This window comes from Heliangelus exortis, chromosome 3, assembly GCF_036169615.1.
Source record: "Heliangelus exortis chromosome 3, bHelExo1.hap1, whole genome shotgun sequence".
Lineage (NCBI taxonomy): Eukaryota > Metazoa > Chordata > Aves > Apodiformes > Trochilidae > Heliangelus > Heliangelus exortis.
In genome coordinates this window covers 58,968,492-58,994,386 of record NC_092424.1, presented here as the reverse complement: position 1 = coordinate 58,994,386, position 25,895 = coordinate 58,968,492, and the positions used below count along the sequence as shown (strand labels likewise).

The window sequence follows — 25,895 nt, the reverse complement described above, 5'->3', positions numbered from 1 at the left end:
TGGTGATTAACATCAGTATCCTTGATTTGAAACTTTGTGATTCTGCAGCAGGCTGCCAGTGGAATGGTTAATCACACCTGAACAGCCTTAAACTGAGTGTTTTCATACTCTGAATTTACTGCAACTGCTGATTGTAAATATATGCATTCTTGTGTTGATATTTCTTACAATACTGAATTAATTTGAGAACCATTTATCATTTTAATAGATTGGAGACAGAGACATTTGAAGCTTTAATCATCCTTTTTCCCTAGTACTTATTAGGCACAAAAAGGAAACAAAACCCCCCAATTTCTGAAGGCCATAAAGGTGAAGTTAGGAAATACTTCTGCTGTATAACCTGTTTGATCCCCTTCTGTGTAGACAGTGGCATTTGTTATTTAAATAAGATCACTTTAACCTAGCCTTCCTTCACAGAATTTTCCAGATACATAAGGAAAAATTTTAAAAAATTCCAGCTTGTGTTAATATACTGAACCAAACACGAGCTATCAGAACAATTTACAGGTGACAGGGATACCACAGGGAAGACTAATTACTCTTCAAGCCTTAAAGAACTGAGAGTTATCTGAGAGCTCTGTGCATTGATTATATTAATTTATATAGCTACAGATATAGCTATATATATATAGCTACAGATTCATCTAACTCTGGGAACAGCTTTATGCACACCGAGTGGATCACTCTATGGGCTGAGCTTAAACTCTGGAAAGACATTCTTAAACAAAAAACAAACAAAAAAACCAAAACAAAACAAAAAAAAAAGCAAAACAAAACAAAACAAAAAAAACCAAAAACAAAAAACACCCCAGAATATCCACACAAGATTAAATTGAGCAGACTTCCATCACAGTCAAACCCTCAATATTTTTTCAATCAGCAACTCCTTTATGAAATCTGGGGGCACATGTTCCAAAAATTATTATCCAATTCTTTCCTTTCAAACAATACCCAACAGCAGATTTTAAAAAGCTAATTGTTTTTCTTCTACTGTATTTTTCTTTTAAGTCCTGCATCTTCTAAATGCATTTAAATCAGCTTTAAAAAATATGAAGTTCTGCATAAGTTCAAAGCAATAGATCCAAAGAGGTTAATTAGGCCTTGATGTAAAAATACATCATGTTTTATAAAAGCTAAGAACCTAAACCTCTTTGTCACTGCCATAATTTTGAAAGTTCATTTCTACTACCATTACAAACAACTCAGGAAGAGAGTACACTTTGAAGTACAACTATGATTGATTAGACTAAAGAAATGCCAGTGCTTCGTCGTGTACTACTTTAATCTTTTGAAAAGTGAATGAACAGCAGATGGCCTGATAAAGACACTCCGTATGTTTGCCCAGTATGGATTTGCTCTGAAGGGATTGGTTCAACACTTTAGAGTACATATATTTGGAATACATCTGTCTTAGTCAAGACAGATGGCTAAAGGAAAGAGAAACTTCCAAACACTTGGAATCAATCCAGTGTGAGCACTGCTTCTGAATGAAATTTTAATGGGATATGACTATTGTTCTGTTAGCTTTATTGGAAGAATGCAGCTGTGACTCATATAGACATACACAATTTTGATGGATACTGAATAGGATTGTTTATATTTACTTTTGAAATAAAAATATTGTTGTTACAGATTACATTCTGGTTTACCTGGTGATAAGGACTCCTCTAGTAATCAATCCGGTATCTTCTGTCACTGACTAAAATTAACTATACCCATTTTTCCTTCCCAGTATTAAAATTAAGCTTGTTAATGTGAGACTTTAAAAGTATGCGTATATTATTTCAATCCCATGAAATACCATATGTTAAATCACAAGATTCTTTTTAACTACCAATTGTAATACAAGTTGCAAATTTGAAAGACCTGTGTGGGGATCATATTATTCATGAAATTGCCTCTGCAATATATTCAGAAACACGTCAGTCAAGCTGAAAAAGCATGACAGACCCAGAGCAACCAGTGAGTTCTGTACAATGATGAATGATTTGGGAGTTATTAAATTTTTGTGTTAATATGTTGCAGTACAGGTGACATCTACTTTGTTGAAAAGCTATGACTTTCAACAGGCTTCTCTGCTAATGCTGCATTAGTATTCAGACTGTTTGGCTGTCTTGGTCTCATGACATTTCTAACTGCTGTACTCTTGTTTTTTGTTTTTCAGTAATAACAAGTAGTGGCTACAGCCCAAGATCTGCACATCAGTACTCTCCACAGATATATCCCTCCAAGTTAGTGTCAGCACCTATTCTGGTCTTTTATAGGGAATTGCCCTTGGCTGTTATGCAGTTCTGTGGTTTGTTGCAAACAAGTGTTTGTCAGCAGTAGAAACACAGAGAAAGGAACATACTTAAGCCTCAGTACTGGCTCTATTACAGCTTGCTCTCCCAACTTTTTCATTCCTCACGTGGCTGCAGAGTAAGATCCTGTTCTGTGCAGTGTGTTATTACTTGAATATCTGCAAGCAACAGAAGGGAAAAAATGGACTATTGTCTTTTCAAATATAACAGTGGTGGCAATGTGTACAGACATATTCTGAAGAAGAGAGTTTATATTTAGAAATCTCAATTGCATATTCAAGATGTGTACTGTGGGGTAACCCTGTCACAACCCCTCCCAGCAGCAACATTGCCAAATGCTTCCAGACATTCCACAATCATGAAGCGCCCTTTGCTCCTCCTTCTCTGGTATCGTAAGATTTAAAAATCAAATAAATTGGATCAGTTTTTGATATATTTTTCAATTCTTAAGTACATTTTTAGAAATAGAAAATTTACTTCACTGATTTTTTTGAGAAAAGCAATCACATGAAGTCAGAAGTGGGAACTTTAGGAAAAAGCACAGAAGATGTTATATGAAACTGCTGCAGTTGGCTGGCTAGTAGCTTGTTTGTCCTAAACTCAGTGTTGTGCTTGATTTCAGTATTCCATCTATTTGTTTCTGTCCATTTGATACATCTACCTATGTGATTTTGATACAGAAGAGACATTGAAACTGTAGCTGATGAGGCTTTTTCAAGTTTCTCTATTACATTTGCATTCATAGCGCTATAGTAAATATTTATTGATACACAAAGTAGGTGCCTGAACTAAGAGCAGCCTGCCTTACTCAAAACAGGTTTTGGCAAACTATATCTGATACTTTTGGCCAAATGCATTACAATGTTTAATAGAATTTTTAATCTACTCTAATAATTTATTGGCATCTAAATTAATGAGTAACCCTTCTCTTATAGTAACTGCTGCCAACTGTACTGAACTAATTAGAAAGAAAAAAAACAATAAAAAAATTAGAATCTGAAGTTTAGTCATGGCTTTTAATGGTCAGGTTTCAGTTAGCATAATTCTGCAGAGTGTGTTTATTCAACTCTCGGTCCATAAAGTCTTATTTGACTTACAAAACAATCCAAGACAAATGTTCTCTGTATGTTTTTGCAACTCTGGAGGGCAAAATTTAAACTTGATTTCATTCAATCTGTCTATAAACCCCCAGTATTTATAAATAAAAGACCATTTTTATTTCCATTTTATTTTCCTAGCCCACATTTTCCAAATGTTTAAAGCCCATCTGGTTACCAAAGCACAGCCATCGATATTTTTCATGCTGCACAGTCCATCTCCCACTGAAGCCAGGAGCTGGATTTCTTGAAGCACAACCATATACAGAGGACATAATGTAGTAGCTTTAATGTTCACCTCTGTATTTCCTTTATTCTTCTGGTCCAAGTTTCTTTCCACTGGATTAAAAAAGCACAAAGGTTTTTCTGATTTAAGCAAGCTGATTGTGACTCAGAGGGGTTAAATCTTTATAAAGTCGTGTCACAGTGTCACAGTCCACCTAGAGCTGGACACAGTATCTTGGGAATTAAATTGGAGTGATGGGACAGCAGGAATATTCACCATGCCTTGGGGAATGTGAGGCGGGATGGATTTCAGCTTATTTCATTTGGGGATGGAATAAATCCCAGAAGAGGAACGGTTGGCAGAATAATTAACTGCATTTGGACATCTTTAAGCCTTTTTCTTTACTTTATTGCTTGAATCAACATACAAAGTATTTGTTGCCACAGTAATGCTATTTTTCCTGATATTTAGGCCCTATCCACACATTCTTTCTACACCAGCAGCTCAAACAATGTCTGCCTATGCCGGACAAACCCAGTATTCGGGAATGCAGCAACCAGCGGTCTATACAGCCTACTCACAGACCGGACAGCCCTACAGCTTACCCACCTACGGTATTTGACCTCTTATTACTTCATTTTACCTAGAAGTAGGTTGTGAATGTTTGGGGTTTGGGTTTTTTTGCTTTCTTTTGTATTTTCCCAGCTGTAACAAAATATTTTAAAGAATCGGTTGAAAATTAATTTCTTATACAGATTTGGGTGTAATGTTGCCAGGCATCAAGACGGAAAGTGGGCTCTCGCAGACCCAATCACCACTGCAGAGCGGATGCCTCAGTTACAGCCCAGGGTTTTCCACCCCACAGCCAGGCCAAACTCCCTACTCTTACCAGATGCCAGGTGAGTAGCCACCACCATCAGGGCTCATCCCATCCCACTGCTGCTGATGGCCTCCTCACCCTCTAGATTCATGATATATTTTCCATTCCCTTTTGTGAATTCTGGCAAGTACACTTATCATTGGCAGCTACTTCTACCTATAAAATTTAAAGATAAGTATTTTTCCCAGTTGGGATGAACGTATATGTATTTATTTTGGCCATTTCTCAATTTAGATCTGGTCATGCAATGCAGTCTCTTTTTGCTCCTTTATTTTTTATGGGATGAAATTACATGGCAGGACTGGAAGCATTTGTTGCATTCATTAGTGTGCCTTTCCATTTCCATGTTTCTCAGTATGTTGTAATTTGATAATGTTTTTCTCCTGGGATGAACATAATTTGTTAGAATTTCTCCTTAATTCATACTCTTCTTTCATTTATTATCCAGTTATTAATTTGCTTATTATCCTTTGATCATTGATAACCTGTTTACTCTTCTTTCATTTATTATACAATTATTAATTTGCTTGTTACCCTTTGATCATTGATAACTGTTTTATTTGGATATTTTTTTAGCTTTTTATACAACAGTTAGTCTTTTAAATATTAGAAGTTACAAAATTAATCATCTGAAATGTTGAAAACAAGGACATGCCTCATTACAGATCAAAACACCTGGATCATAAAATATTCTTTGAACAGTTTTTTGTTTCACAAGTGAATATACAATAAAATGTTAGAATGAAGGCAAAAGACTAAAACAGTATTTGTGGAGAGGTGAGATACTGCAATAAATTGAGAAATGCTTTCCTGACAAATGTAATGACTTGGTGCCAATACTGTCCTTGCATGATGTTAAGAAGAATGTATGCCTGTATGCATGGGAGTATTTAATTTCTTTTAGAGTTTATACAGAAAATAAGTTTTTTGTTCTTCTGATTGATCTACATCTTAACACAAAATACTGTGTTTAGTTCTTACAATTAATTGTATTTTTTAATTTTAGGTTCTAGTTTTACACCATCGTCCACTATTTATGCAAACAATTCTGTTTCAAATTCTACAAACTTCAGTAGTTCACAACAGGTATGAATATTAGCTTTCTTATTATTTTTTTGTTAGTTACTAAAGGATTTATATAACTCCAATGATAACATTATTTTCATTTAGATCTGTTAAGTTATATTAGACTCACTGTGGCTGAATGCTGTTTTCTGTGGAAAGTAAAAAAAAAACCAAAAAAACCTAATTGCATATTTTGACACTTGAGGATCCTCTCTCTATTCTTTTACTAAAAATAAAAATAAAATTAATAAAGCAAAAATTAAAAATAAATAAAAATAACCCCCTCAAACTCTTGCAAAAAGTCATACAATTACACACGTAGAAATAATTAATGGAAAAATTATTTACTTAACTAACTACTCTGCTGCATTTGCTCTTTTAGGATTATCCATCATACACAGCTTTTGGCCAAAATCAATATGCTCAGTATTACTCAGCATCAACATATGGTGCATATATGACCTCAAACAATACAGCTGATGGCACTTCATCATCATCAACCTACCAGTTACAGGACTCTCTCCCTGGCCTGACTAGTCAACCAGGTACAGATCTGCATTCAGGTGAAAGCAATTTTTCTATTTTATTCTGTATGGTATAAAGACAAGATTTCCATATCTACCTTGTTTAAACATTGACATTTTAAACTCATGCCTTTCAGAAAACTTTATCATGCAAACCAGCCAAAATATGCTCTCTTTTTCTGCTTAGCTAGGAAACAGGTCAGGCTTATTTGTTAGTTAAATAAAGTTCTGTGCTGACTGAGATAGTTGTGTGTGGAAGGAAAAGGCCTGAAGAGTTATAGCACTTTGGAAGGGATTTGTTAGTAACAACAAAAAAAAACCAAACCAACCCATGTGGTAACAAATATTTAGTAAATTTTGAAATAACAATTCAGTGAGCTCTCCTGTTACCGAGATTGAAACGTCCTTGTACCCACCTATGCTTTCTGAAGTATTGCTGTAAAGAACTGAAAACACAATTATGTTGTTCCTTTATTTATGCTGAACCATGCTGTCTAGGGTGCATAGGCTTTATTTAAATGTATACATTTATTTACATGTATAAAGTCATGACTGATAATTCACAAATTTAGATAACAAAGAATAGATCTGTGTGTTATTAGCACAAGCCACTTTTAAAAAAAAAAACATTGAAGTGGTTCGAGTTGCAGAAAGAAAGAACTTTCTAAGGAGTCATCAGGAGACCCAGTTTGCCTTCCCAGCTCTGCCCCCTTGTGCACATCCACTACAGCACAGTGGTTTCTTACATAGCTTTCTTATAACCCAGTTCACAGTCATTTGCCTGCTCCATTCAATGTATTTAAAAAAAAAAAAATTGTTATTAGAGATTTCTTTTTTCATGCTAGGTTTCTAAGTTCCTGAATCTCTCACCAATTTATTTTCCCATATTAAATATAAATGGGACTAAAGAAAAGTTAGAATTATGTATTTGAAATTATGCATAGCATACTGTAGAGCCGTGAAGATTCCTAGATTAGAAATTCACAGCCACAGTCAGACAAGTGCAGTATCCTTACTGGAGTAATGGAGTCTGCTTTTAATGCTCACTTTCCTGTACTCTTTCTGTTGCACAGGAAGTTTTTAAAGATCTAGCTCAGTATTATGTCATATATGCATAACCTAAGCAGCAAACTAAGGGTGTGCATCTATGGGAGAGATTATTGATTGCCAACTTCCTGGCTCAGCAGGATTAGGGAAATCTCTTCCAGGGACACTGACTTCACTCATGGAGCATGGGTAGTGTCTGTCTTACCCTCAGACTGTGAGTAGTTATGAAAAGACTAACAAACAAATTAGGTTCTGAGTAGGGGCCACATATGCATTAATCACAAAATCAACTCATTTCATGAATTTTCCTATTTCTCCTCCTGATGACTACATCATCACACCCAAAAAGTATAGTAGAAAAACTGATGCACAAAGGAGGGTAATACTCTGTAGAAAAGTATAAGCAAGGCCTCAAACTTCATGTAGACTCCTTAAATTTACAAAAAATATTAAAATATCAGAATTTTGATCGCATGAGTTTAAATTTTTCCTTTCCTCAAGTGATTTTTAAAGTGCGTGTATGTGTGGTGTGCTGTGGCATGGTATGGGATGGAATGGATATGGGGAGATACGTATTCCCTTGATTTTTGATGCAAATGTGGAACAATGCTCAGTAGTCTCACAATTCAACTTTAGGAAGAAAAAGATAAATGGTAACTTGAAATCAAGTGAAAATTCTACGGTGGGAGGACATCCATAATAGATACAAATGATAATTTAAATATTTTTAAAAGAGTGTGAAGGGTACTCAGAAGAGTTTTTTATTTTATAATTGTGCATGAACTGTGTATTTTTCCTCGTTCCTTTGTTATTCCTCCATATTCTTATTGCTGAAAATTAGTGTTTCTCATGTTGTTTCCCCCTTGTGTATCTGTGTTTCCTAGAAAGGCTGTATAGATTTATCACATGTTACAAATTTCCTTAGTATTGAGTAGCATTGACAGAGAAAAGGAGTCTTACATATCCTGAGCAAGCTGAAAAAAATATCAGAAACGTCATACCTGTGAAACAGTAAGGATTTTTCTTGGTTTTGGATTGCTTAAGCATATGAACATATTCTTTTGCTATGTAGGTTTTGCATCTAAACTTACAAATCTTCCCACATACTCCTTATTTCTGTTGAATTGTTGCACTGTTCACACAACCCTCTGCTGAGAGTGCAACACCCACTTTAAGAATACGTGACATGCCTGTGTCTTTCTGTGTTACTGTAAAAATAAATTTCCATCAGTGAGGTGCAGTGTCTCAGAGATCACTTCAAATACAGTATAGAGCTTCAGCACTCACTGCACTCACTGCTCTCTGACTGGACTTATCATTCAAATCTTAAGACTTACTCCAACTAAAACCAAGATTAAACCAAGCAAGGTACTTCACTCTTCCACCTTCCCTGCTAGCTGTTGATTCAGATAACTAATCTAAGCCTCTAGTACTCACCAGACATACAAGATTTTTTGTTTTCATAGTAAAGCCCCATCAAATCAAGAGTTAGTATCAGTTATGATATTATTTATTGATCGAGTAACAAAAATGAGATGAAGATTTTAATACACTTTACTCTTTCTGCTACTCATAGTAAACAGTAACACATTATAAACCAGGATAAAAAGATTTGTAATGTTAAAGCCATCTTCTGGCTATTCTTTCTGGTAAGAATATGTAACAAAAGACAATTCTGAAGAAGAGTATGAAAGGTTCCGTGCTGGGCGTGTGTATGAACATCTGCGATAAAGGAGTCATACCATGTTCTGGTTTTAGCATTTTCCTCTTGCTTTATTGCATCTCTGATGCTGCTCATAGTTCCAGAGGGAGGAAACTATGAAATATATTTATTAGGCATGTGTTGACTATTGGAAAAGCTAAAAAATGTCAAACATTGCAATAAAAATTTCTGTCTGAGCTGCAGTAGGAATTCTTCAGGAGGGTAATGTTTTCAATACTCTTTGATACCACAATTTCTTGCATTCTTTTATGTTACATTGTTGCATATTTTAATAAGTTTTCTTTTATCATCATTGACCCAATTTCTAAAGCAAATGGAGTATATGAAAAAGCAATTGTTACTTTAGCATTCTGTTGGTAAAAAGCAAGTCAGGCAATTAAACCTACAGTTGTTCAAAAAAAAAAAAAAAAAAAAGCACTACTGACTTCTGTGGTTCTAAAATAGATGCATACCTTGCATTCAAGTAAGAGACAGCTGCTCATTCAGATTTAGAGATTAGCGTAATGAAATAAAGTTGGCTTTAAATATCTAGAACTTACAAGGTACAGTGATTAGTTACAGTTCTGATTAATGGATAATTATGCACTCACAGACAGCCTTGACCCAAGCAGAAGCCTGGGGCAACTGGTAATCGCTAATGCTAAATGAAAATTGGAGTTATTTACTTCAGTTGTTGGATATTTTCAGAGAAGATTTAGAACAGGGCCTTTTTTGTATTTTATTTTTCGTAGATTAGAGTAAACATAGTCATTGAGAACAGATGTTTTAATACATTACAGTAGAAATCAGTCTTGATTTTCTTGTAAAATGTTGAAATGTTATAAATATGAAGAGTTATGTGGTAAGAATGTAAACATTCATCTTCACTTACTTAATTTTTGCCTTTTCATTTCTGTGGTTTTGTTTTGGAATATTTTTTCCACTTTGTCAGAAAAATCTAGGAAATTACATTTTTGAGCAGAACTCTAGCACACAAAGAACTTCTTTTAAAGTGGAGGTTTTCACTTCACGATGGTTCTGGTTATGAAACATTTTTTTGTACATTTGTACATTTACTGAAGTATATTTTGCTGTTCTTCTTATGGAGAAAAAACTGAGATAATGTGACCTTATTGATTGCCCTACTGCCTGCAGTGTCCTTACTGACATCAACACCATGCTGGGAATAGAAATGATTACTCAACAAGAACTCTCCCTCCGTTCTGCAGGGACAAAGCAAAAACAGTACAGAAGCATTATTCATTAGATATTATTATTACTGCTCTGTTTTCCCGTCATTTCTTGGCAAGTAAGAGTTTTAACTGAAAGAGAAGGTACTATAGAATATGCCTATATCCAAATTAGGACAAACCTACCTAAAATGGTATCTGGAATAAATTCACAAACTGCAGTTCTGGAAATCTCTTCTTAGCTGCTGCCTAAAAGTTTGGCTCTATTCAGCTCAAGCTGAGAAAATTGGTTTCATGACATTGAACTAAGTCATCACCTAGTTTGAGAAAAAAGTAGAAGTGTCTTCTCCCAGGCAATAACAGAATAATTTCAGTACTTTTCCAGGAATTGACAAAGGCAGATTTGATTTTCTTCTCTTTCATGGAATGTTCACCACCTTCCTCTTGTGGGTACAGGGTTGTGGATTCTCAGTCATGAAAATATGTCTTTATACTTCGTATGTTTCAGTCATTCAGTCAAATAAAACAGTGTGCCCTGGAGAAGGGGACCTAGTGGAACCAAGTATGTTTTCCAGGAAAATCAATAGGCTCAGGAACTAAATTTCTTCTTGTTTTCCCCTTTCCTCAAATCTTGAATTCTTTCCTCACAATATCTAGAGCTCCCATTCAGGAATGTGACATTATGGGCTTAAATCTTATTCTTCCAAGATATACAACAGTATTTTTCCAGTCAAGGTACAAAAATATAGCCTCCCAGTGTATTTATTTAAATAATCTTCTGTATGTGGTTCACTATAAGGCATAAATAAATGATGGCAGAGATTAAGAATTTAACTATTGCATTACATTGCACTCAGACTCTTAATGCAACTCGAGTCTATTTTTTGTTTGTAGAGCCTGTTAGACTAGAATTGTTTTCTTTGTTGTGGAGGGAGAATGAGGTGAATGACTCCAAGATGATCACAGAAATATTCAGTCATGCATGTTGGAAGGGATCTCTGCAGGTCTTTTTTGTCCAACATGCTCATGGATGAGCCAATTTAGATCATGTTGCTCAGAGCTGTGTCCAAAGTAGTTCTGAGTGTCTCCAAGGACAGAAAATGCAGAGCCTCCCAGGGCACCTTTCCCAGGGCCTGATCACTCTCATAAGGAAGGATTTTTATCTTATTTCTAACAAAAATATACCTTGCTGGTATTTCTGTCCATTGCTTCTTTTCTCCGTGTACCTCCATGAAGTCACTCAGAATTCCCTCCTCTGCATTCACCCTTTAACTCTCTTGGCTGCCCTCACCTGGATTAACTCCATTTTTTTCCAGTCTCTTCCTTATGTTTGGAGACCCAAAACTAGACATTTTTCAAGACTGGTCTTGCAAGTTCAGAATGGAACAGAAAATTCACCCTTTTTGAGCTGCTGGCTACTCTTTCTGTTGCCTGGTGGATTTTGGTAAACTTTGTAATGCTCCTTTGCAAAAATGAATAATGCTTAAATTCCAGCTCAAAATCAGATGCATCATAGATGATTCTTGCGAGATATTTGTACCAAAAATGTTAATTTATTCTGTAGAGATGCCATCATGAGCACTTTAAACAAATATTACCAAAGTGTACTGAAAACACATGCAGCACAAGGACTCCCTTGAATTCAACTCTGCAGTAGATATTAGATGTATTTTTCTTTCTCTAATGGAAGAAAATAAAATCATTAATAGATTAAGCGATGAGGGAGGATTTTTGTCATTTAGCACTCAGGAACCAAGCCAAACTGCACTTATTGCTAGGAGCTTTACAAGGGGACTGAAAGTTCTGTATTATAAAGAAAAGGATTTTTTCTATTTACTCAGCTGCAGCACAAAAATACTTTGTAAGGGGGAGTTCTACACCATCCTTCCTGCAGCCTGTCTGATATAGCTACTGGTTTGTGATCACCTCTGAAATCATACGACGGTCTGGGTTGGAAGGACCTTAAAGATCATCTTGTTCCAAGCCCCCTGCATGGGCAGGGACACCTCCCACTAGACCGAATTCCTCAAAGTCCCCAATTCCTTGGTTACCAGCATAGGCAATGTAAATCAAATGGGTAAATCAGGGAGAAGCCTGAGTGTAAAGAACAATTATGCCACGTCAGATCAAAGGTCCTTCTAGCACGTTTTCTCTCTGAAAGCAGACAATAGCTGATGCTTGGAGAAAGATGATCAGAGTACAGTAATCATAGAATCATAGAATGGCTAAGGTTGGACAAGTATTGCTTCACCCTCTTTTAGGTAGTAACTGGAACATTGCAATAAATATTATGACCTTCCTTTGCCAATTTATGGGGCAGAGTTAAGGTGAAACAAAAAAAGTGAACTCTATTAAAGAGCAGGAAACATGGGAGGAGAAGCTGACCCTCTCTTTCTGGTGTGCCAAAGGGTCTTCTGGTAAAAGTAACACAGGAAAAAAAAATAAAAAAAAAAAGAAGCTTATGATTTAAAAATACAGCACTAATTTTGCCATGAATGGTTCACTTTACAGGAGAGTTTGACACAGTGCAGAGCCCCTCCACGCCAATCAAAGATCTTGATGAGAGAACATGTAGGAGTTCTGGGTCAAAGTCTCGGGGTAGAGGGCGGAAGAATAATCCATCACCCCCTCCGGACAGTGACTTGGAGGTATGCCTATGGTAATTGATGGATGGTGATGTGAAGGTTTCTCCTGATGAAAAGTAAATTATGAAAACTACAGCTGTGGAAATAGCTTAGAGGCTTTTTTAGAAAACACCATGGACCCAGTGTCACTAACTGAGTATGAATATAACAGATATTGGTTGCTCTTTTAAGGTACATGTACAATGAGGCATTACTGTTCGTTATGACAAAGCTAGGCAGAAAGTAAATTAATGAGTCAGCTTTGAACATTTTAGATCATTTTTTTTGAGATTTCTTCATTGAAAATTGTCACATTTTCTTTTAGCTTTTTGACTAGGAAATCTCAAATATATTGCTCAGCTCAGTTACCTGCATTTATGAATGCAGTCTAAATATGCAGAATCATCCAGCCATAGCCTTTCAAATACTTATGAACAGGTTTGTCCTTGCAGTCATATGTCAGTGGCTTTCAATAAGGCAGCTTACATCAGTGAAATTATGCCTGTGCTTAAGTATGTACAAGATCAGTGCCTTAGTGAAGAAATATATCTTCCTAATATATGGGGGTGACGATTTAAAACACAGGTGACCACAGGTGACCTCTTAGCAACAGAGTAATTATAGTCCTATTACTCCTGGGTTAGCAGTGCTCTGACATTCTGTGACAGGAGGAGGAAGCAGAGCATCTGTTTGTGTTGAACACTCCAGCTCTGGCATCAGGGGAAGGTGTTGGTGTTGGTGGGGTGGGGTGCTGTGGGGTGTGTCCCTTGCAGCCAGGGGGCTTTTTTTTTTTTTTTGAGTTAGAATAATCCACGTAACCCTACAATGTTGTTTTAATTGTGTATGACATTATATGATGCATATAGCACTTTTACCCATGACTTAATTGTAGCCAAGCAGGAGAAATAAAGAGGAATCTTGAATCAGTAAGGCTTGCAGAGAAGCATCAGAGAATAGTTTATCCTTAAGTTAACAGTTATCTTTGACCTCCATAATGTTTCTGAAATCTGTGGTATGCTGCTTTTTTGAAAAGCTTTTTAAGGGACAAATAAATGGTTGAAGAGTTCAAAAGTTACTCTCCTTCTGACTTTTGGCATGCATGAGACACTGTACTTGCCGATTTTAAGAGCCAACCTGTTTGGTTAAGCAGTTAGTTAAAATTCAGGACTGAGCTGTATTTTCAACCCCCGGGGTGGAATGTTGGTGGGAATTTGATGTTATTTGTTTACTAAGACTGTCACCACTTCTTTTTTTCAGCGTGTGTTTGTTTGGGATTTGGATGAAACAATCATAGTTTTTCATTCGCTGCTCACAGGATCCTACGCACAGAAGTATGGCAAGGTATGTGAGCTCTGAATTCTTTGTCCATTCAAGAGTGGGGGAGTTCTCTTGGCTGCACACGTACATGTTTTTCACCTTCTGTGTTCATCTTGGTGTGGCTGAAGGTAGAGGGAAAGTTGAGAGTAAAACCTATTTTTAGAATGTTAACATGAAAACTCAGGGAGAGAAATGAAACACAGACCCTAAGCACAATATATGAGGCAGGGCTGAAGTAGATGCTTCAATTAAGGGAAGAGTTTAAAGAAGAAGAAGTATGAGTTGCTGAGGTATGTTGGAAGCTAGGCTACAGGGAGATAGTACAGATGATGGGCAAGTGGAAATAACTGACTATTTGGATGCATAGAAGAGAAATAAATAAACTGGAGTGACGGGTGAATTTACAGGGTAATTGATGAATTGAGCAAGTAAGAGACAGACCTGCTTCAAGACCAGATGCAGATGTTATTCTTTGACTCCTCAGCTTTTCCATTGAATCTTTGGTTCCCTTGGCTGGCTCTGGGGTGAGTAATGCCGGGGAGTGAATCCCTCTTCCAGGCAGACAGTCATACTCATCCTCTCCCTTCGGGTGAGATCCAAAAGGAGTTCATGACATGGAGAAAGGAGCAGAGGGCAGGAGGAAGAGTGAGGGAGGCAGAGGGAGGCAGATGCAGCCTGCAGGAGCAGGAGCTCCCTTACTGAGTCAGCCATGAGTCCCACAGGGCTGGTGCTGGGAGCTCAGGTCATGGTGCTCAGGCCAGGAGAGAAGGGACTGGTGGGCAGATCAGTGCATTAGCAGCCATAGCACACTGCTGGGAGGGGTAGAGCTAAAGTCCTGGATAAAACAAAACACCAGGGCAAATGTCTGGAAGGGAAGAAAATGGACAGGGAAAATGATAGTATGTACATACGTGGATGTAGATTTTCTAAGTGTTGTGTAATAAAAACGAAGGTATTTCTTTTTAAGAGCATGACTATGTTCATGCCATCAGACAAAGGGCTAGTTTAGCTGTGCTTCCTGCCTCTTTATTTCAGCCAGAATCAGATGCTCAAGAAAAGGATGAGAGAAAGAGTACATCAAAGAAATGCTTTCCACACATACCTCTGCAGCTAGTGGGTTAGAAATACCCAGTGCCAGACCTGTGGATTACAGCCACAGATGGGCCAGAATTTTGAGATAGCTGTTTGTGGTTATTAGAAGAGAAAGATAATAGGAAAACTCATAGAACCAAACAAAAATCTGAAGGTTTTGAATGCTATGATAAGGGTAGTTATTCTTGTGTTGTAAAAAACTGCCTTGGTTGTTTTGCAGCTTTATGGTGCCAGATCAGTACAGATTTTAGTACTGTCAAAAACTCGTCATCTGCTGTTTTTCAAACACTGTAACAACAGTGACTTTGGTGAGAACCATTTCTAACTTAGAGTTATCAAAACAGGAGAGAAATTTAGCTGAACATGAGCATTTATATCACTTTTGAGTGTAGCCCACAGAACTTGCTGAATTACCCCAGCAATGTAGTCATTCCTTTCATCCCATTTTGATTGTGCCCTTAGGGTGTTTACATCTCATGCAGCAATTCACATAATGTATGAATAAAGTTTAAGTCAATTTCAATGCAAAGTTTTAAAAATCAGACCACATTTTGTAGCTCACAAACATCTGTGGCTAACTGGAAACTGTCTTGGAGACAGAAACAGAAATGCAAGTCCTCTTAATTTCTCACTTTGTTATGAGTAGGGATATATCAAAACATTCAAGTATCACTGTTCTTTAAGAACCCATCTACTGCTATAATTGACTCTCCATTCCTTAAAAAACAGTAACGACATATTAACAGCCAGTAGTACTGACAGCTGATAGAGATGGCTTGTGTAAACCAAGAGTATCTCAAGGGCAAGTAAATAATTGTTGTTATACTGCTGAAATCAGAATCAGTAAACCATCAGTAAAACCATGAAGCCAAACAAGAGAAATTTGGAGTAAATTTTTTTTTTCTACTGATAGGTGGCAACCATACAAGAAATGTGTTCCTTTCCAGAGACCGTAGAATAAAAGTAGTAGACTTTTTCCTGAGTGATTGCCAATGAAACTGAAATATAAAAATATTGTTGACTGTAAGGAGGATAGAGCAGTAAGAAAGGGAATACAGAGCAAGCTTATGAGCAGGCTTTAACTTCTGCATGCCATTGAAGTGTTGCCTAAATTAAATATTGGTTGTATCTGAGCCTAAGTGCCTAAGAGGTGAGACATGGAAGAAGGGAAAGGCAGCACAGCTGGATCTCAGTTAATGTCTGGTGCCTGGCCTCTTCAGCAGGTGCTGTCCTTATCTTTTCTACGTATGATTTCTATCTGCAGACAAGGTCTTGATCCAGCCTGGAGTGTGGATTGTTATGAGAACTGAATTACTATGAGAGCAGATAATCTATGAATTGTGAGGATTTCAGTGGAAGTCTTGTGAGCACATAGGTCTTTCAAAAGCATTGAGAGAGCTGTTTATACCTAAAGGTGGTATAAAATTGTTACGTGACAATGGAAAAATGTTGGGGTTGTATAAAATAATGGTTATACTAAGTTATTTAATTCTGGTGATCTGCTATCTGATTTGAAAAAAATAAGACTGTCACAAAAAAAAACCCTGAAAAACCTGGAAGAGTATTGCTTTAAAGGAAGGCAGCTTCTTACACCAGGTGAACGTCATGCATTCTAGGAGTGAGGATACTGTGTTTAGAGCTAGTGTGAATATACAGTCAGTCAAGGATATTTGCCTTCAGTTGTTTCCTATTTACTCCATGACATAAACTTCCATTCCTCTTTTATGCTGGCTCTTTATCCCATTTCTTGCAGTAACTGGGTGAAAACAAAGTATTCATAAGTGAGGCTTTTAATCTCTCTGCTCTGCAATTCAGGCTGCACAGAGAATCCAGAAAGTGGAGGTGCAGCATGTGGAGATGGTCATCACACACTTATGGCCAGGTGAAAAGACTAAAGTATGAGTTTAGGAGCCCTTCAGAGCTGCAGTGGCATCAGCAGACAAATAGTTTCTCTTTAACAAGATTTATACAGTTCAACAAGTGCTTGGAGTAGAAGAGAAAAAGGAAAAGCAAACCAGCAACCCCACAGTCAAAGGGGCATTCATTGGCAGAGACTCTGTGGGAAGACCTGGAACCAGAAGGCACATTTCAGATCATATTTTTATCAAGAGAACAACAGATTTCCGACTTGTGCCTGAGATTTTGCCAGAGGCTGGTCAGTTCACTTCTCTGATATTTCAAATGTAAGACTTATATAGAGGAATGTTCTTTGGCTTGCTGTTTTCTACCTGATTTCTGACAAACTTTTGGTGTAGTAGTTATTTGGTTGGGCTGGACAGAACTAACAAAAAAACCCAAAACTTACACTACACCTCTGTTAGGTTTCAAGGAAACCATGCTGTCTCCCAGCAGTAAGAGTTCCTCTCATTGTTCAGCTTGTTTGTTCATCTGCTTCGTACTTCATAAAAATAGCACATTTCTATTTTTAATTATTTACTGTGGCAGCAAATTATGAACACTGGCATTTAAACTGTTACGTTATGACTTGTGTGGCTGATGATGGTTTTTGCAGTTGAGCACCAGTTGGCAGATACAGTTTTCTCCAGTGCTGAGCTCCTAAGTGAGGATTTGTTGATATGACAGGACATGTGTTAGATGTCCTCATCTGTTAAAAGTATATGAGGTACATTCTTATTCCCTGTGAACAGTGTGTACTCTTTGTTCCATTGCATTCCAGTTATTCTTGCTGATTTAAGGCTGATTAAGCTGGAGTTTGGTCTACCTCTTCACATTTATATTTCATTCATTTCTCCCAGGTCAATCTAGAAGGGAAGGATGCCCAAGTAAATGTTGTGACTCAAGGTGCAACCAGTTAAAAAAGAAATTCCCTTGTGACCCTAGAAGGGGGAGAATTTGGTTTCCAAGTGCAAAGATCAAAACAAAACCACACTTGATGGTCACGTTTGGACATTTTTGATAACACCACCAATGACAGAAGGTTGTCAGGGAGATTACATTAACCTTGTACACTTCTTTGGAGTAGAAGCTTTTTATTGCTCACTCTCTGCCTGTCCAGTCATTGAAAAGAAAAACTTTGTCACTATTAGCACCCATCATGACATTCACAAATTCACTCATAAATATGCTTTTGTCTGTCTGTATTAATAGTGCATCTCTCATGAACTCCAGTTGTCCTCTCCATTCAATCCCTCATTGTTGGAGATCTGTGAGTGCATTTTCCTACCACCTTCTAGAGACCATGGGACAGAAACTCGTTATATGTTGTACATGAGTTTTCCTTCTTTGGCCACCAGATAGGGTTGTTAAGAGGAGATATATTCTCTTCCCCAGTTGCCACTCACGTGAAGCTCTCCTGGGATCCAGTGTCTCCTGTGAGAGAGTGAGAGCTGAACTTAAACTTGAGATTCCTACATAATGTAGGGAAGTGTTCTTAATCTAAAACTATTAGGGTTTAAGCATTTCCACTTCTGCCAGAGGCTGATTTTGTCATCTTTTCACAACAGCCACCCATTGAAAATCTATCTTTACAATATTGTTCGTGTATTTTGTTCATTTTTTCTGCTTATTTTTAAGGATTCATGTCTACAAATTCCTGCCACAATGACTATACCTGAGAGTCTATTTATCTGTTTTCTGTGTTTTTATAAAAAAGTTGCTGGTCCATTGGTATAATTTTTCCATCAAATTTAATTATGTTGAACATCTTTTGTTGCAACATGACCTTTCAAGACAACAGTAAATAGAATGCTTTCACTAATGGAAACTGAGCTTTTGAGGCTTTATTCCAGTCACTGTCCTCTTGGACAAAACATTTAAATATTGGTTCTCCCAGGACATTTTTACCTAGTCTCTTAGGAGGCATTCCAGTGCATGGACCAGTCTGGCACAGAAGTACACAGACAGACAGTCTGGCTCCAGTTTAGTGCCTTCATACTAACGTAACTAAAGTAATTTGTATTTTGGTATACAGAAGTGCTGTAGCTGGTCTTGACTCTTGTGCACGCTACTGATATCTGGCTAAAATCATGCCTCTGAGGCCCAAAGAGTTGTGCTTCTTTATGCTGCAAATTATCTGGGGAAAACTTCCAGATTTTTTTTTCTTTATATTGTTTCCTCTTTTGTGTATGCTTGTGCAGAGTAGCACAGACACCATGTTGGCAAAAGTTCAGTTTCTCAATTTGCTCTGCTCAAATCTGTATCAGCTGTACATGTTTCTTGCTTTCTTTTCAACACTCAGTTCTTTGTGCCACTTGAGTGAGTCTGCAACTTCTGCTTCTAGTTGAAAGACAGTAAAATGATGATTGGGATGTTCCTCCACATAGTGCAAACATTATAAAACCACAAGACTCTGGCAAATCCACTTCGCCTGTCTATTTTTTTTATGTGAAGAAATGAACTTAACATGGCAAGAGCTGGAATGTGATGTTTAATTCTTGTTAAACAGTTGCAGTGCAAGTTTTGGCCAATTCATTAAAGGCAAAATTGTTCACATCTTGAGTATTCAATTCCAGTGACTCTTCTTAACAGAAGTTGTTATGGAGAGATGCCAGACTGATTTCATGCTTAGCTGAAATGAATTATTTTCTTTATTTTATTTTACATATAGAACCCAGCAATATCCTACACATGCCTTTGTCAAAACAGGAATATAGGAAATCTCATTTTAACAGTAATAAAGTCAGGCATAGTTGGTTACAAAAATACTACTAATAAGAAAATCATAAAAGCTTTGTCACATTTATGTCTTTCAACTATACTAGACAAGGCAGGAAATTGTGATACATACTTGGTAGTTTCTGTAAAAATAAATTGGATTATAATGGAATATGTAATAGCAAATTTCCGCATTTAAGTCTGCTTCTACCCAGGAAGGGGAAAAAAGAGGCTGGGAATCAAAAGTCTGAGATTCCAGTCTTGGAACCACTCCAGTGAATAACTAAACTCACGTAAATAATAATGAGTTACCACCTGTGCATAAAGTTATGCACATGTCTTAGTTTTCATAGGAAGCAAATTGCAAATACTCTTTATTATATTTTATCTAAGAAGAAAAACTTGTAATTTACTATGAATAGAAAAAATGTCAGAGAAAGGAGAGAGAAACACATGTTTATAGGTGATGACATCTTGATAAAAGCATTATGAGGCTTGATGAGGAACCTCATGCGTCCAGGGTATTTTGATGATTTGTGTTCTAAATTCTATCTTACATGAGATTTTACAAATCTGTTAATGTGTGTTCCTTACTCATCCCCTTGGAAAACTGACCTATGCCTTCAACCATGTGACTTTCAGTTCTAGTTAAGATGATTGCAGAAGACATAGGGGTTGAAGTTCTGTTACTAAACACTGCGTTTGGTTTTGACTTCTGAAAGGTAGTCTCGGCCAGGCCAAGGGTCAACATAAAAATATTTCCTTTCACTGCCAGAGAATAGTGTCTAACTTTGGATCATTACAATTTCTTGTACACTATTCTCCCCTTCAAGTCTGACTTTTTCATGAGGAAGGGTCATATATGTCTCTGTTTTAGATTTTACCATTAGTTTTTAAGTGCTGGAGGGCAGAAGCCATCTTTTATTCTGTCATTGCAAAGCCCTGGAGTAGCGGATGTCTGAACCTAATTGGGAAGCCTTTGATCCTAATACTAACAAATGATCATTTGAGGCTTTGTGTGATTTTGTTGACAGATGCTGGGAAACTTTTAGAGTTTTAATCTCAAGGTATTTAAGGAAGGGTTTCTGAAAACTTGCTAGCATCAATCAGAGTTTAAATGACGAACTACAGATTTCTTTCCTTATTTTAATGCAAAGAGGATCACATCTATTTTAAAAGCAATACATTAAGCATAAAAAAGTCAAATGAACCTCACAAGCTAACTAAGGCAATGATAAAACTAGTTACCAGATGTCAGCTAAGCATCAGGAACTGTCTGTGTGCATTCTTAGTCTAATCCAAATGTAAGATAATGCAAATGGGGTTAGCCTCTTTCCTAGAAAGCCTAGCAAAGTTAAATTAATTATCTCACATTTCGTGTACACAAAGTGCTCCCAGGGAAACTGTTATTGAAGATCAGTAGCTTTGTGGTATGCTGCCGAGGTAGAGTGCTTTAATGGTGAGGAAACTGACCTGAGAACAGATCAAACTTTCTGGATGAATCTCATTCAGGGACAGGAATCATGCATTTCATCAGAAATACAGGGATGATCTGTAGCAAACAAACACACTTGTACATGCTTTCCCATTCCTGTGGGCCACCTGAAGAATTGTGCCATAGATTGTAGGCATGCTGAAGAGCACTGAGAAGAACACTTAAGTATCTGCAATAAAATCATAAAGGAGAGCCTGGAAATTCACCACTGAGTGCCCGCATGGAAGAAGGGTAAATACTGAGATGGAGAAAAGGACCAAGTGCAGGGGCTGATAATTTGTACTAAAGCAGTGGGAAGTGTGGGAAATGTTATACAGGCCTAAGCATAGGCAAGGCAGTGATGTTTATCCAAGGTGAAATCCAATCTGGGGAAGTGGGTTCAGACTACCTTTTGTATTTTTATGAAGCAGAGATATTAGAAATTGAAAAGGCCTCTTAAATCACATCTTCCTATCACATTTGGATAATTCCTTACAAAGTAGTAATTTTGTAGAGATTACTACCTTTCTTACTCCAGCTTAGCAACACCTTGCTGAGGACTTCTGTGTGCCCAAAAGTTGGGAAGAAAACGCAAGAGATCAGAGGAATTGTGCAGTGGACTAGGTACCACATGCAGTAATTTCATTCCTATCTCTGCTGCTCAGTGTGTTGGGTCAGAAAAATTAGTTACTGCTCCATAACTCAGCTTTTTTATGCCCACATATTGACAGACAAGATATATATTTCTTTGAAAGGCTCAGGGATTAAAAAACTTGTGAGTTCTTATTATAATAAATTATAAACTTTCATAAATAAGGCTGTAAACAGGAACTTCTCGCAAAAGATATATGAAAGAAAATTAATAAGGCCACTAAGTTTTCCTTTGTCTGTTTAGCCAAGTTACAAATGCCTTGACTTCCAAAAAAACTTGAATGTTTCAACATATTCAGCACCCCAGATGTTCTCACACTGGTTCATCCATCTCTTTTTGCTGAGATATAGCTTAATAGCTTAAAAGTGAAAGGATTTTGGAGACATTTCTTGCAGTGTTATTTTTTCATAACACATGTATACAATAGTTTTTAAAGCAGTTCTGATACAACTTAAAGGTACTTGAGTATATAACCTTGCTTTCTGTTTTTTAAGGATCCACCAATGGCAGTGACCCTTGGACTGAGAATGGAAGAAATGATTTTTAATCTTGCTGACACGCATTTATTTTTTAACGATTTAGAGGTAAGAATCAAATGAACACAAACACTGTTATGCCTGGGTTTTTAACATGGTGGTTTTGCTGCTGCTTTGTGGTTTGTAACAACTTTCTGCCTACCTAGACTTGAGGATACTCTAAGCAGAGATGTTAACCAAGTGGCAATGACTTTCAATGACACCAGAATCCTTCTGTGAAACTCATTGAATTTGCAAAGTACCCTTTCCTCTCTTTGTCCTATGGTCATCTTTCAGTTTCCATGGATTAAACTGTCTGTAGTCATTGCAAGGAAGGGGACACATGTGCCTTCCATTCTTTCTCTTGAAGTTGTCTATGTTCACTTTTGGTGGGTACCATCATCTGACCACAGCAGACTGTGTTCTTCTTTTCCTATACCTGAGTAGCCTTTTGGTCACAGCCCCCTACTTCTTGCTCAGAGATAGAAGAGCAAGAAGCTCCACAGACTTCATTTCACTCCAGGAGGCCAAATCTGCTAATGTGGAAAGTGACAGTCTTATAATTATATATGTATCAAGAGATAGGGGTTTAAAACAATTCTCAAAATAAATTATGGGATTTTCAGACCTTCTGGTCTAAATTAGTTGTTTTCTCACTCATACTGGATCTCAGAATTCCCTCTTTGGACAGATATTTTGCCTCTAATGGCAGCTGGAAAGGTTTGAGGTTTTGTTTAAAATGCCAGAGAAAGGTCTCTGATGAACAAGTAGAAAAAATAAATGAAATTTTTCCATTCACTTGGACATTGGTTTTTATAGTGTGCACTTATTTTGTTCCTCCGTCTGCTGTAGGCAATAAGAAAAGCAGAAAGTAGCAGGCTGTCATCCCTTGCAGACTTCATTTTTTTTCAGCTCTTTTAAAGTCAAGAAACTGGGACCTACTTCACCTATACCTGAGCTGCACTTCTCCTTCCAGCAATACAAATGCAAATGAAAACCCTGGACATACCTTTTCCAGTCAGTGTGTTTAGCCCAGTGCTATTGAGTCATCACATGACAATGCAAGTGCATTTGGTGAATGTTCTCTTTCTGGTGCCCCATAGCAGGGACTGATTCCAAATCAGTTTTTCAAAGCATTGCTTAAATTTCTTTTTAGCACATCTTTGCCCCTGGGTATTCAGATTTCATTGGGCACCCAATGAACTTTAAACAGTTTGGTAGCATGTAACCAGAGTTCTTCAATCGTGTTCTGAGTTCACTTGGAAGACTTCAGCAAAATGGAGCTTTACTCTCTTTCCATACCATTTTATTCTTGATTATGGCCATTAAAGCTTCATTCCTTTCTCTTATTGTTTATTTTCTTTGTAGATCTCAGATTCAGCCGTCATAGGTGGATCATCACATTTTGTATATTCTTCTTAGGGTGGTTTTAATATTCTGTCCAAAAACATCATACTCCTGCTCATTCCAAGATTGAACAGTATCCAAACAGTTTTCAGTTTTAGACAAATCAAAAATACTACTTGGGGACTCTTGGAGTAAATCAATCAACTTGATTAGCTTAAAACCAATTTCTACATGCAATTAGGTATTTTCTAACCCATAATTCGTCTTTGTTTCGAAACCAACTATCATAAAATTGACAAAATTCCAATCTTCTTGTTCTGAAATGAGCTATATGCACACAATCTGGCATAGGCAAGAAGACCAACAGTCTTCTTTCTTCTTAGCTAATTAGATATAGTTTCATGGCATCTTATACCAAAGCACATAGGGGCATTCTTTAATATAGAGACTAATAAATCTGTTTAAATTCATTTGCAGAGCACACAGACATTATTGAATATTACATAATAGTACATCTGCACAGATACATAGAAGCACAGAATGGCTGGGGTTGGAAGGGACCTTAAAGATCATCTAGATCCAACCCTCCTGCCATGGGCAGGGATACCTCCCACTAGAACAGGTTACACAAAACCCCATCCAACCTGGCCTTGAACGTTTCCAGGTTGGGGGCATCACACAAATGTGTTCATGATGACTGGGTAATGAACTTTGAGAATTCTCCAGTTCTGACTTGGTGTCTTTCATGCTTCTCCATTTCTCTTTCCTCTTTCCACCCTCCCCCAGGAGAGAGGAGGTGAGTACTGAGCTGCTGATGGCCACAGCCATCAACACACAAGACCTTCAGTTTTTACTAGAGGAAGTGAGATAGGCCTTTATTCACTAGACAGATTCCTTTTCTTTTCATCATCTCACTTTTTTAATGCTGAGCCATCAGGTCCCATACCTTCTGTCTTCTTTCATCTTCATCCCACACTAAACCTAGTGGCTCTGGACATGCCAGGGGTAATGGACTAATGAATCTCTCTTCCTGTAGTACTGACTCCAGTCACTACGTCTAAGCTCTTTTTTCCCCTGACTTTCTTCATTGCAAACACTGCATACCAAGGTCTAGTAATAATAACCAAGTTATTGAAAGCTCTCACATACAAAAATAAAGTTTTCCTTCCTCTATGCAAATCTCTCTCACTACAATGACTGCTGATGCAGAAATTCCGATGTGTTGAGACATTCCCTGCTGACCCAGTAACCCATGTTCTAATCATCCAAGCTGCACTTTTATTTCAGGCTAGGCTATTCTCCAGCTATTTCATTCTCAGTGTATAAATTTTAGTTAGTTTGAAATGTATCACTTGGGAGGGCAGCTGGTGTTTTGCCATGAAAATAGGAGGCTGGTGCTCTCGAAAGTTCATGTGCCTGAACAATTCTTAGAGATGAGACTCAGTTCCATAATAATATCCAGACTAATGCATTATATTCTCAACTAGGTAAGGAATAAATTGAAGTTTTTCTCCCTATCTCAGTATTAACTTAAAGTCAGCTTTTAGAAGTGTTGTTAGGACATACTACACATGCAAAAACCCAATTTCTACAAATTGCAAAGAGAAATTTGGAGATGAATCATTCAACTCCATTATCCCCTGCATCCCCAGAATGATGAAGAAAAAAGATAAATTCTTTCAAAGAAACTGAGTTACATTTCCATTTTTCTGATAACCCTACCATATTTTTAAAAAGATTTTGTCATCTTTTTTTTTCTCATTAGGAATGGGAATTGGAAATAAAAATTAGATTTAGACTCATAATTTGTGAGGCAGGTCAAACAACTTTTAGGAGAGAGTTCAGCCTGTGCATAAAAATGGTGTTCTGCATAGTCTGAGAAAGCATAATGCTGAATATACTCTCTGTAATAATTTTTTTGGGTTCAGTGTGTTGAGCCAGTGTTTTTACTGGATAATGAAATTCCTGTCAATTCCAGGAGGATATTTTTATTGGATATTTGTTGATTCTGTACTGTCAGATTTTCAGGCTCTAAAAATGCTGCCTGGAATTGACTGCACTCAGATATAATTTAAATTAGTATTGCTTTAAGCAAAAGACACTTAATGTACCTAGATTCTCCTCCTGTATCCTAAGTAATAGGAAATCTATTATATCTTTCTTAGTTTTGACCTTGCACTGACAGTGCCACTGTGACATGAGTGTAACAAATACTGTGCATGATGTGAA

The 25,895-nt window shown here is 37.1% G+C and overlaps 1 protein-coding gene across 17 annotated transcripts in view; it reads left to right on the top strand.

Annotated features, from left to right (window-relative positions):
• The window catches only part of EYA4 (EYA transcriptional coactivator and phosphatase 4), a 149,371-nt gene that overhangs the window by 107,908 nt on the left and 15,568 nt on the right, over positions 1–25,895 (top strand). For 8 of the 17 annotated variants that reach the window (XM_071740872.1, XM_071740874.1, XM_071740883.1 and 5 more), the window contains 8 exons: positions 2,165–2,231; positions 4,095–4,237; positions 4,379–4,522; positions 5,510–5,589; positions 5,951–6,131; positions 12,543–12,679; positions 13,913–13,996; positions 22,299–22,388. In XM_071740872.1, coding sequence (XP_071596973.1) covers positions 2,165–2,231; positions 4,095–4,237; positions 4,379–4,522; positions 5,510–5,589; positions 5,951–6,131; positions 12,543–12,679; positions 13,913–13,996; positions 22,299–22,388 — 926 coding nt within the window. The remainder of the gene's footprint in view (positions 1–2,164; positions 2,232–4,094; positions 4,238–4,378; positions 4,523–5,509; positions 5,590–5,950; positions 6,132–12,542; positions 12,680–13,912; positions 13,997–22,298; positions 22,389–25,895) is intronic. The other 9 variants (XM_071740887.1, XM_071740876.1, XM_071740881.1 and 6 more) reach the window with 3 other exon arrangements.